At 41.8% G+C, this 12,381-nt stretch overlaps 1 protein-coding gene across 2 annotated transcripts in view; it reads right to left on the bottom strand.

Annotated features, from left to right (window-relative positions):
• The window catches only part of LOC146796537 (actin, cytoplasmic 1), a 70,390-nt gene extending 58,490 nt beyond the window's left edge, over positions 1–11,900 (bottom strand). Inside the window, exons 1-2 of one of the 2 annotated variants that reach the window (XM_085629158.1) lie at positions 11,782–11,900; positions 2,936–3,064 (exon numbers count right to left, since the gene is read on the bottom strand). In XM_085629158.1, the coding sequence (XP_085485284.1) occupies positions 2,936–3,058 (123 nt within the window). In that variant the 5' untranslated portion in view covers positions 3,059–3,064; positions 11,782–11,900. The remainder of the gene's footprint in view (positions 1–2,935; positions 3,065–11,781) is intronic. The other variant, XM_085629157.1, reaches the window with a different exon arrangement.
• Between the last annotated feature and the right edge of the window lie 481 nt (positions 11,901–12,381).

The raw sequence follows: 12,381 nt of genomic DNA, 5'->3' as shown, positions 1-12,381 counted from the left end.
GCCCAGCAAACGACTATCTTCCATCCTCCCCCTGACCCCACGGAAGTTTCCTTTGCAGTCATTGTCAATTTTTTTAAATGTATAGTAAAAAGCGTATGTCTCCTTCTTGGAATCTAAGATGTTAACTTAAATAAATTGAAATTATATTTTCCATACTGTCTCAGTTTGAAGGGACTGCATGCTAATGAGCTATGTGCAGAATGTTATTGTGAAGGAGTTTCATTTTGTAATGTATAACAAAAAGTGTATGCCTCCTTTGTGGAATCCAAGATGTCCATTCAAATAAAATTACATAATATTTTCCATACCGACTCAGTTTTGAGGGACTGCTTGCCAACGAGCTACGTGCAGAATTATAATGTGAAGGAGTTTCATTTCTAAACTGTCCCATTTGGCTACAGCGCTGCATTCTAAAACTATTGCAGCATTAACAGCTTTTTAATAGCTGAACCCTTATAGGTGAATTTCTAGCTGTTTCTAAACTTATACTTTTTCACTTTACTACAAGTTTTATTGAATTGCAGTGATTTGCCTGCACTACGTAATTTATTTAAAGCTATTTTATACTGATTTGTATGCATTTCTCTTAAAGTGGCCTCCTTGTCTGTCTGAAAAAAAGTGAAATTGAAAGAGAACTGTCTTTAACTGTACCAAGGACTTCTTACATTTGGACATCCCAATATTACAGCAAGCTGAATTTGCAAGGCAAGATGTTTCAGAATCTGCTCTTCACCATTAAAATCTTTTATGTGGGAAGTCCTTCTTCTATTAATATCCTCTCTTTTCAATGAGCTCTAAAAAGGTATTTTTTTATCTCTACTGTTTAACAACTATTGTCTGTTTTGTGATTACTAGCTATGCTTTTATTTTTTGTCTGAATCCTTTTTTGTCGGACTAGATTTTACATTTAAACAATGTATCATTTCATTGTGGAATTTTACTTTGGACTATGTATTTTTTATTATTCAATTTAAACTGGCTCTCAAACAGTGGCGAGTAGACATTAAAAATGGTGGTTGTCAAGGACAATCCAGGGTGCCACATTTATTATTGAGGCAGGAATGTCAATAACCTAACTCCTATTCCGTGCATTAAACATAACTAGATGGAGCGACATTTATACCCAAGACATCACAACCATCCCACTATCAAGGCTCAAAGTTTCCCACAAACTCCTAGGCCCTCCAGCTACTTTATACTCCTCAATTACAGAGAGTTGCAACCAAAGACAGAGACCAAAGTCAAACTTGAGTCTTCCACAACTATATTGAAGAGTGACAGGAAGTAAAAACGTAAGCGCAAATCATAAATGGACTTTACAAAAGCAGTTCTATTGCCTCCTTTGATATTTGAGGGGTGGACACCACCATCTCAGAGCTAGGCAATTCATGCCGACAATCCACAGCCTCCCATCAGGTCTGCATAGTGCAGTGACCTTCCTTCCCCTGTCAACCACCAGGGTTCATTAGTTTGTGAACTTTTGCACCACTAATTTATGTTCTATACTTGACATAGGGCCAGATGCATTAAGCATTTTTCTCCTGCGAATCGGCCCGTTTGCGATTGCAAAAAATGCTTGCGCAATGCATCAAACCCAATTTTGCGATTCGGTAACCTGTTACCAAATCGATTTACTATTTGGAAGGGGCGTGTTTAGAGCGCCCTTTCCAAATAGCGAATCCTAACATTATGCATGAATGTTATGTGACTATGAATGCGGTAACAAAACATTCACATATTACCACCCACTTCAAGTAGGTGGTAAGACATTCGCAAGTGGGAAGGGATCCTCAAAAGACCCCTTCCCCTTTGTGAATGTTTGTGAAAGCATTTCTAAGAGCAGGCAGTGGTCTTAAAAAATGTAAAGAAAACTTTTCATTTTTCTATTTGTAAAGCATCTCGTTTTCCTTTAAGGAAAACGGACTGCTTTACAAAAAAACGATTGCTTTATTTAAAAGCAATCACAGACATGGTGGTCTGCTGATCTCAGCAGGTCACCATCCCTGTGATTTTCCCGATTACTAGGGGGGCCGCAAATTGCGACCTACCTCATTAATATTCATGAGGTAGGTCATTTGCGACCCCTTAGAAATCGCAGAAAGTGTACTGCACACTTTCATGCATGATGTTTTGCGATTCCCTAATTGCTAATCGCAAAGATTCGTAATTAGGGAATCGCAAAACATTTTTTGATGCATTTGGACCTTAGTCTTTGCTGTGCATCTTAACTTCATAAAGTGCCTGAGCGATACCTGCCCACCTTAAGCAGTAAATCTAGTAATTCTGTACAATCTATCAGCACAAGATAAAATAAAAAAACTGAAGAATAATCTGAGCACAGGAGACCAGGCTCTGGAACAAGTTTTATCCTAGTCTAAAATGAAAGCCACCCATTTTATGCAAGCATTTGAAGACAAATGACTATACAGGCGTACCGCTCCCTCCCCCTCCAGCAAAGGATGGGTGCTGTTGACTAAAACCCCTCTGACTGCAGGTTCATCATAATACCTATTGTAACTCATCACACACCTTCACAGTGAAAGGCCATAACAGGTAAATATACAGATCCGACCCATAGTTAGCACAAGTCAAGACTGGTGGGTATGGATCCTTTCTGTGATGGCCATAACATTCACGCCTGTATAAAACACAGGTTAGGATTTTTTTTCTGTAAACAAAATAAGTAAAACTAAAAATTGTTGGATAAATACTGAGAACACATGAAAGTCAGCGTGTTTGTGTTTTGTAATGAAAATGTTTGATTGGTACCAGACATGCACTTCATTGGTATTTACGTGCGAAAGGGACCTAAAGCGTACTTCTGTGGTTTTAAATCGTTTATCGCAATATCTCTCAACTAATTATTGAAGAAAGGAAAACCAACTAAAGGAGCCAAGCTATACCAAGCTGTTCTTGCAAATTAGAGGTCACTAACCTGGTGTCGTGGGTGTCCCACGATGGATGGGAAGACAGCACGCGGAGCAATATCTCCAGCGAAGCCGGCCTTGCACATACCAGATCCATTGTCAATTACCAGTGCAGCAATATCATCCTCCATGGTGAACTGTGGGAAGAAGAGTCATGAATACTGTTAGCAGCAAGAACAGGTGGACTATAGGGGGAGCTGGAGAGTAGGATGGCGATTGATGTGATTTACCTAAACATCATCAAAGCCTACATTCCAATGCCACACCAAGCATTTACCTTATAAACAAACTGAAATTCTTTGGGATGAAATAGTGTGACCAGATAAAAATAGTCTTCAAAGTGGAATCTGTCCTCCACAAAGGTTATAGAAGACCTCCTTTATGCCACATGGGGAACGTGGATTTGCCTCACAAAGCGAGGTAGAAATGGAATAACAGGAACGAAGTGGTGGGTTGAAGGGAGCATCATTTACAGAAGGTAAAGGTTCGATTTGAGAGAAAAGAAGAGAGCCAGTTCAGAGCGGAGCCGCAGATGCCTAGCGCACTTAGGGTTTTAATTAGCATGGTGTGAGACACCGTGTCGAAAGCTGTGCTCAGATCTAGTAAAATGAGGGCCACGGTGTCTCCGGCATCCAAAAGATGACGTAGTCTTTCAGTTACCCCCTATAGGGTAGTCTCTGTGAAGAAGCCCGCTCTAAAGCCAGACTGGGAGGGATGAAGAGAAGGAGCACTTTTTTTTATGTATGTGTTTCACTCTTGTGAATAACTCAACAAGGTTGTTAGTCTCTGTGCTTTGTTAATTTCTTACTATAGGTCTCACTACAAGTTCACCTGGGATACCCATGTGGTTTTCCTGCACCAGAGAGAAGGATATCACGGGGATGTGTTATTATGAAACACCTGAATACCTTGGTACTTAAAGTTTAGCCATCACCAATGGGAAATTGCCTTGGCAACTGGTGTTTCTGCACCAATCCCCATGGGTTTTCACACACACTGGGACTTTTTTCCCTTCACATTTACCAAGTGTTTTCTTGGTGAGTTGTCCGAATGGGTGCGGGACTGACATCAGCAACACAGTCTTGCCAATAAACTTGTAATCCGGATTCTGCAGGTAACTTCTGTTACTGAACCAATCTGGATTAATGGGACACTCGTAATGAGGGCTTTGTGGAAAAACATATTTTAATTGGTTTCCATAGAATCCACACTCTCCGTTCGTTATAAGGCAAATCTCTATAATTGAGAAATGTAGTAAAATTGCTTAGAACACTGTTTTGTTTATTTTTGTTTTTAAAAATGTAAAATTATTGGTGACAAGCTCATGATATTTCATCTGCTTTCTCAACCTTTATCTACGCACTAGTTCACAACGTCCTACCTGGTGCTGTCACTTTACCAACTAACTCTTTGTGAGCCCCAGTATAAGGGATTCTTTGGTAAATCTGCTAGTCTCCAACTCCTCCAGGTGTTGTTTTGCAGTTCTTTTGTTGGCATTTCATAAATTGTTCTTTTATTTCTATTAGTAACTGATTTTTAAAAAAATGCAAAGTAATCTGTGAGTATGGTCTCCTTTGCTATATAGATTGCGTTCGAAACATGTACTCTCAAAAAGCAGTATGAAAGGGATTCAGAAGAAGTTTGCTTTCTAAGGGGTGAACTTAAAAGGCATACACAGCAAAATATTGCTTTCCATGTACTATTTACAAAGGGCCATTAGTTTGTTGCTTCTTAAAGAAAGCCTAATGCACAGACGTCTTTCGTTTGTGAACAAAAAAGACGCAAATTGAACGCCATAATGACAGCAAAGTAAAACAAATGAATCTGTAAATATGTAATATATATTTGTCCAACCCTAATCGCTTCAACTTTTGTTAATATGTACTCTTGAGTAAATTTGCAACTTGTATATATGTAACTCTAACCACGAGTGTCTGTAGTAGACATGTACTTACTACCATTCTTTTTGAGTTTAGAGTTTATCTGTTTGTATCTTTTTGTAGCTTTTATGTAATTTTGTACTCTGAAGTCCTCATGTAATGTAACTGGTTCTATTGTAAAGCGCTCTGACACCTTCGGGTAAAGTATGCGCTGTATAAAAACGCATAAATAAACCCACTTCCTTAACAAACCTGCCATTAACTGTCAATGAAAATTCTGTTATGTTCATAAAGTAACTACATCTAATAGCACACTAGCTTATTTACAAACTACAAATCATGCTATATCTCAAATCTAACAAAAGGACTACTCATGCAAAACTAATGGGAACACACATGGTTAATGTACCAATACACTAAATGACATGGTCTTGCTAGTCAATTAAAGCAATTTCATACTACGAAGAAGACATGAAAGTCAATGGATTAATGGTGCAGATCCAGCCACGTCTATTTACTTCTTATTGTACTTTTTTCAAGGATTGCTAACGTAAGGTCTTCTAGACAGCTAAAGTGGTCAGGAACTACACCTAAAAAGCAGAATTTAGGAGCAAAAGTTATAAAACAGAAAATAATATGTAGAACAGTGGTTCGAACCTGTGGTCTGGGGACCCCTGGGGGTCCGCAAAGCTTCCTCAGGGGGTCTGCGCCTACTTAGAAAATCATATTATATTAACAGATTAATAAAGTGTATATAAATAAAGAAGCTACATGTACAATTAAAACATTTAGAGGCTTACTTACATGCCTCTTGCGCCACCGGTACGCCACTTTTTCTCATGTTAAAAGTGACGCCCCTTAAAACGTACTGTAAATGTGAAGGAATTAGAAATTGGAGGGTAAAAATGTAATTAGTATCCTCAGATTGATTTGTGGGAGCAGTGCAGGTGTACCAAACAGAATATAGTATGGATGATGGGCCTCAATTGATTTTAGAAAAGTTCCAACCTTTCTATTAAAATTAAAATCGTTATCTTTTTTATATGTATTTATAAGATTTAAATAGAACGTGTCATCATTTGTGTATTTGTTTGATGAATGCATTTTTTCTGCATTTTTGTGTTTTGTTTTGCGGTACAAATCAGTCAATGTTTAGGCCGGGGTCCCCGGCTTCCAGCAATGACTTAAGGGGGTGGGGGGGGGGGGGCGCAGGATTCCACTAATGATTCAGTGGGGGTCCCCTGGTTTCTAAAATGATTAAGTGGGGATTCACAGAAGTTAAAGGGTTGAGACCATTAACTTATTTTGAACACAAAATTCCTACTGCTTTCTGCATTATCTGAAAGGCCATCGCAATTCCTTAATAAACTCTGTTACATTTCGCTTTGCACCTTGTTTCATTCATAGGGGTAGTTTTTGAGCTTCCGAATGGTGTGTTTACTTGCATTTTCCCAGGGACCTTTGGGACGGGTGGAGCTGGGCTGGCGTGAAGGGTGTGGCCCTTCCTGTGTTCCTCGAATGTCACTTTCTCCCTGTGTGCCATGCGCGGCTATGCTGGCCACGTCTGTCTGCACCTTTACCTTTGACCCTGTTTACAAGGAGTCTCACTGCGGCCATCAGACGCTGCTCACATAAAATGCAAAGTCAGCGCGTCATGGGTGATTTAATCGATACTCGTTTTGCTGACACTCGAGGGGCGCTGAGTGTCACTGGTTAAATTAGAGCGCGGTCCGGTGTAAACTTGGCACAAAAACTGCCTGGCGAGGAATATGTTTGCACGGGATTCGGGCTGAGTTTCTGGACGGATTTACACGTTTGCACGTACAATAAGGAAGTGGTTTATTTCCATGTAAAGCACTAGGCATTATGCACGCAGGACTCGTACGAGGCAGTGGTTAAAATGCTGGATAGTGTTATAACCACATTTTCCGGTATTTTGCACTCAGGGAGGGTCGAGGTGAAAAGTGGAGTAAATTCAAGGAGAGCTAAACTCTCCTGGGATCCTTTAGGCTCACAGGCAAAACGGCTGCAAAAAATATTTCCAGCAGGCATCAGGTGTGTTTTGCACCCGGTTATTACTTGTGCTTACAAAGTGGGGTATAAATTATACCGTATAATGTGTGCATTGTTTAGACTCTCTCGACCCTAGGCACTGATAACAGGCGTTAGTTATTACCCAGGTTAATGGTACAAATTTATCCTCCTCGAAAGAGCCTCGCAGGTTTCAACCTGTGGCGTTCAGGTTGCACACCATCTCGAAAACAGATGAAAATTGTCGACCAGACTATTACATTAGCCCACATTTTTGACGTGGTGTTCAGTGCTTTGCGTGAGCAGGCTTTACTAGTGAGGCCCTACTGGTCATCCATTTGCACAGCTGTAGAGATGTATCCTGAGATGGACTCATTCCTAGGAAATGTATTCTGCTTTAATGAGCTGTGCTTATATTCCCAAACAAGGCTTACACGTCTGCTTTGAGTGTTGTATTGATAAAGTGTGAGCATCAAGCCTAGTTTGTTTTTCACTTTTTCTTGGAGCTACCACTTACAAAAATAAATCAACTACCATTTCCTTTCCATAAAACTTTCCTTTCTCTTATTCATTCTCATTCATCTTTCCAAACAGCCTACACCCCTCACCCCCACAAAATACCTAAACATCCTCCCTTGAATTTCCTTTCTAATGTTTTAAACCCCTGTAGAAAAGGAGGCTTCCCCAACAGATTGTTGGCATTTGGCAAGGTGCCGCCTCTGCCGAGCCTCACTTTCAGAACTTCTGTCTTGCCCCTGCTGCTTCATGGAATAATGTACTGGATCTCTGGAGAAGCCCTGTCCTTCCGGTGGTTGCTGTAAGGTGCTGGTACTATTGTCTCGGCTGCTCCTGCTAAGTTACTCATGGGTCTAACAATCCTTAAAAACAAAGATCCAAGGAAATGCATGGGGTCTAAGGCGAGGCCTGAGAGACCGGTCGACCAATGTCTGGTCAATAAAGCCAGATCAGTACTATATTTCCAGGATGACTGCTTGTTTGGTAAATTATTGCCATATAGATGTATCGAAAGAAATGTGGCCCTTGTGAGAATCTGGCACAGATCCCACCCATATAGACAAATGATGGACACTTGACTCTCAGGGTGTTGACGCTGTTAGATTTTTTAGCTCTATCTGATCAGCACGGCTGTCTCTGACACCTGTTGTTACCAATTAATTCCAGTTTTACATAGAGGGAGCTTTGACACCACACAGCGGAGTATTTTACTCCCACCTCTTGCTATTGGCTGTTTGATGTATCGTTCTGCCTCCTAAGGAGTGTTTGCATTGAAATGTATGAGGGACTGTTTTGCAACTCAAAAGTACACTAGGATATCACACATTAAATTATTTATCTCATAGATGCACATACCTAAAGCAGTGATTTTTTAAACTTTTTTTCACTGGAGGAGGCTTTTCAAAATGTTTTGGTCAGGGCTGAAAATGCAAAACAGACTTATTGGCTTTACCAGTGCTTGTTTCACATGAGATTTTTCCTTCCACTACTATGTTGTCGTCTGGTTCCTCCACTTTTCTAGTGTAAATTTGATTCTCTTAACGGCAAACCTCTGCATCCCACTGACTTCTGTTTATTTACAAGTAAACATAGGGAATGATCATAGATAGCTTCACGGTCGCCTTGGGGTGGCACAGAAACCACGCACATGTTAGTTTCCATCCAGACGGCAATCGATTGTGAGCTTTCTGCTCTGCACCCCAAAAACAGGTTTGTGTGATCCACTGCAAATTTGACGGTACGCTTCACCAGTGAAACTTCTGAGGATCCACCAGGACTGGAGGCCCGATCCCACAAGAAATGGGACAACTACCGGATTAGACAAGTCAGATCATTAATGGATCTGCTGCATAGACTTGTACCTGCCCTACAGGGCCATTCTCCGATAGTGGATATGCAGAGTGCTGTTGTCTTGACTGAGGCAAGCACTTAGTATTACAGTGATTTGGATCTACTGGTAAGTGCTAATTGTGCTGCAAGTGTTATGATTAAGAACAATACTCTGCAATTCAGCACTTACGCAGAAATCCTCTCTCCGTGAGCAAGGCTATCGCTTGCCCCAGTGGCAATGTTTTCATTTAGTGAACAAACATTGGTGACTCCCCTGAAAGAATCAGAGAGAGGAATCGAACAACAGAATCCCTTTTCATCCCCTCCTCTTTCAGAAACACTTCAACTGCAATTCTAAATTTGTGCCGGTGTTTGCAGGTGATGAGTACTGGCCCTCATTTTTTGGGACCAGGATTTATTTTTCATAATTTGAAGTTGAGGAAGAGACAGAAAGACAGAAAAGGGAAAAGGAGATAAAATTACAACAACAGAAAACAGCGATAAAAAAGAACCTGCCCAAGTGAGATAAAGATTCAGGAAATGTAGGCAACAAAAGAAAGGGGCATAATGTGGAATCAGGATTGGGCAGTAACGCCAAAGTCCTAAAAGGTTTTGGGTCCTGTGCTTCTTTCTGTATTGTATTATCACTGTTATTTTACAATTATTTAGTATTATTATTGCTATTATTGTTATTAATATAATGTTATTTTTGTTACAATTATTTGTGTACTTATTATTATTTTGTAAAAAATAACCACTTTCGAAATTTGAAATATAGTGGACGAAACCTAATCTGATTACCAAGCGTTCACCTTGTGTTCCCAGAATCATGACTGATAGTACATGAGTGAATATGAGAACCTGAGTCGCTTTATTGATCTGATAAGCAGAGGTGGACTTGATCTATGGACCCTGTGCAGAGTGAATGAGTTATGGACTGGTGCTGTGAGCGAGGTCTTTTCCAGGCACAACACCAGGAGGTTTCAGAGCAGGCAGTGACGTGAGCAGTCTTTGCATCCAGGTTATTTCCTAATATGAATATTTACCTGGAGGCTGCTTGAAAATGTATGGATTGAATACGCCCAGTGATATATTGACCTCTCACCACTACATAGTGTTCCTTGGTCTGAGGACATCCAGAAAAGTTCTTGCAGGAAACTTAATGCCAAAGGAGCGCATTCTGTGTTTTGTATCCTTCTTCAGGCCGGTTCTGATGGCCAAGCGAGCCTCCGACAGCAGAAAGAAGAGTAGAGATTTAAAGAACCCTGTTTATTACAACAAAAGTTTTCCTTTGGATAAGATATGAAACCTTGCAAAGAAACAGAATTGCAGCTCGCGGCTCACAAAAAGGCTTGGGAAGAGATCTCTCCTCCTCTGCCTTGAATGCAACAATTGAGGCAGGTAGACATTGAGTCCTGTAAACAGGGGCAGTCTCAGGGTCTCCTTCTGAGGACCACACCTAGGGCCTGATCATTTCACTCATGCATGTAACATTGAACCAACAAACACCACCAGGCTACGCTGTTGTATTAACTATGCTGTTGTATTAACCATGTATTGGCCAATGCACAACAAACACCTTTGGTTCTGATTTAGATCTTGGTGGACAGTTTACTCTGTCACAACTGTGACAGAAATCCAGTCCACCGTAACAGAAATCCCAATATATCATATATGTGTCTGTGTGTTTTGTAGACAGCATAAACAGCCACTAGTATAATTCCTCCTAGCACTGGCTAAACAAGGACTACTGTACTTCAACAGATAGACAATAATGTGTCCTTTCCAAGCTTTGCACAGAAATGTGAAGTGTTTGCACTGAAAATGCAGCGCACTGGATTCCAAAACAGCACAAGTACATTCACAACCTTTAACAGATGCTTTCTTCATTTTGGACAAATAGTTGGGTCCAAAGTTTTTAATTTGATCCTTTGGCCACTTTAGTAAAAAAAAAAAAGGGGGATAGCACGAGCAAAGTGACTTTGTTCGCTCATGCAGAGCAAATGCAATATATTGGGCAGAGCACAATGAACTGCCCCAGGAGCACCTAGAAGACGGGCCTGCAGTACTGTAGTTGAGTCGGATTCATTACTGCAGTTTTAGTTGTGTTGCATCCTGTTCTGTGCACACTCATTCAGGACGTCTCAGCATCCTCATCTCTCAGTATCCCTCTAAGTGGACCCCTGAGGCTTGAAGACCAGTTCAGAGGCATCAAACCACACAAGCTCTGGAACCTGTGCCTTCTATCTCCATTTGCACCTTAAGAGCCATACAGCTGTTGTACCCACCTCTGGCGGGATGGGGCGGCTCTGCTTCAGATTGCTCTTAAGGGAGAATCCTTTTGATTTTAAGCCTCCTGTCCTCTGGAGCCAAATCAAGGAAGCAGGAGGCATTTTACTGCCTGAAGCAGTCCTGCTGCGCTCCTTCCTGATGCGCCCCTGTCCCATGGGGCCAAGCTCTGCTGCCACCCAGGGTTGGAATGGGGCACAACACAAGCCCATGCAGGGAGGGTACATTTTCAGGGGCTCCCTCAACCCTTCAGGAGGGCCCCTATTTAGACCAAGATCATTGATTATCTGTGAGATATGGGAGACTCAAGGGCCCCTCCTTACATTCTGCAGGAGGTGCCTTCACTTTGCTGTATGCCACTGGGGATTGAGGGCGGTATCTGCCTGGCAGAGGCTGCCATCACGACAGCAAGTCAACGTGCTGGCCTCAGCTAATTGTCTGGGTTAAGGTACCGTGACAGCAGCAGCAGGAGGCTCTGCCCCACCTAATATACATTGCCCTATATGATAGTGTTAAAAGGGGCAGATTTTGGTGCCCTTTCATACATCCGGGAACAGTGAGAACTTCAGAAAGTTGCTATTCAGGCCACACTAGTCCTTCTGTTGCTTCCAAGGCGTGCTTATGTCTGATAACGAATTTAGTTCATAGACAAATAGCTATTCTTCGTGTAAACATATGCCCTTAATTTAAAGCAATATCCTACACCACTTCTCCACCAGCTCCCGTCCTTCCCCAAAGGATGCTGAAGGCATCTGGTATAGACCATGTCCCAAGAAAGTCTAAACACTGCACAATGGAAGTATGCTTACCTTTGGGCTGGGTCGTTGTGATTTGACGACAGCTGCATGCGCTGGGGTGACACTGCCCACTTCTGGTGATGGAGCTCAGAGTGACAGGCTGTCAGCTGGGGCTTCGGGAGTTATTAAACACGAGCTGGTTCCAGATTGGCTGGAATGAGTCTCAGTGAAGTCATAATCGAAAGAAACATGACAATTTTACGAGCTCCCCATTTATGGCATGGCCTTTAGGCCCCCAGCTTATCTCCTTTATTGCTGCGGTACCCCTTGACGAATAGACTATATTTACAGCACCGATGCTATCTGGGAAACTTTAACCCTGTGGGACAACCGCGACGCGTGCTGGCACAAGGCCAGTCGTCACTTCTACTCCTTTACCTGTGAATGTGCTGTCCTGCCAACACCATTAATGTAGGAAAGTGCCTCTTTTGGACTTGGTTAGCCCCACTCTATGCCTGAAAAATTGTGTAATTTCGAGTGGAAGTGCACAGGGTCCCTTCCAACCTGCTCCCCTGTGCCAGAAGCTCTTTCCCTAAACTACCTTTTGTTTCCCATTGGCACCCCTTCAGTACTCCTTGTAAGTCCCTAGTAAATAGTACCCCTGGTACCTAG

Source organism: Triturus cristatus, chromosome 10 (assembly GCF_964204655.1).
Source record: "Triturus cristatus chromosome 10, aTriCri1.1, whole genome shotgun sequence".
Lineage (NCBI taxonomy): Eukaryota > Metazoa > Chordata > Amphibia > Caudata > Salamandridae > Triturus > Triturus cristatus.
This window is presented reverse-complemented; position numbering and strand designations above follow the sequence as displayed.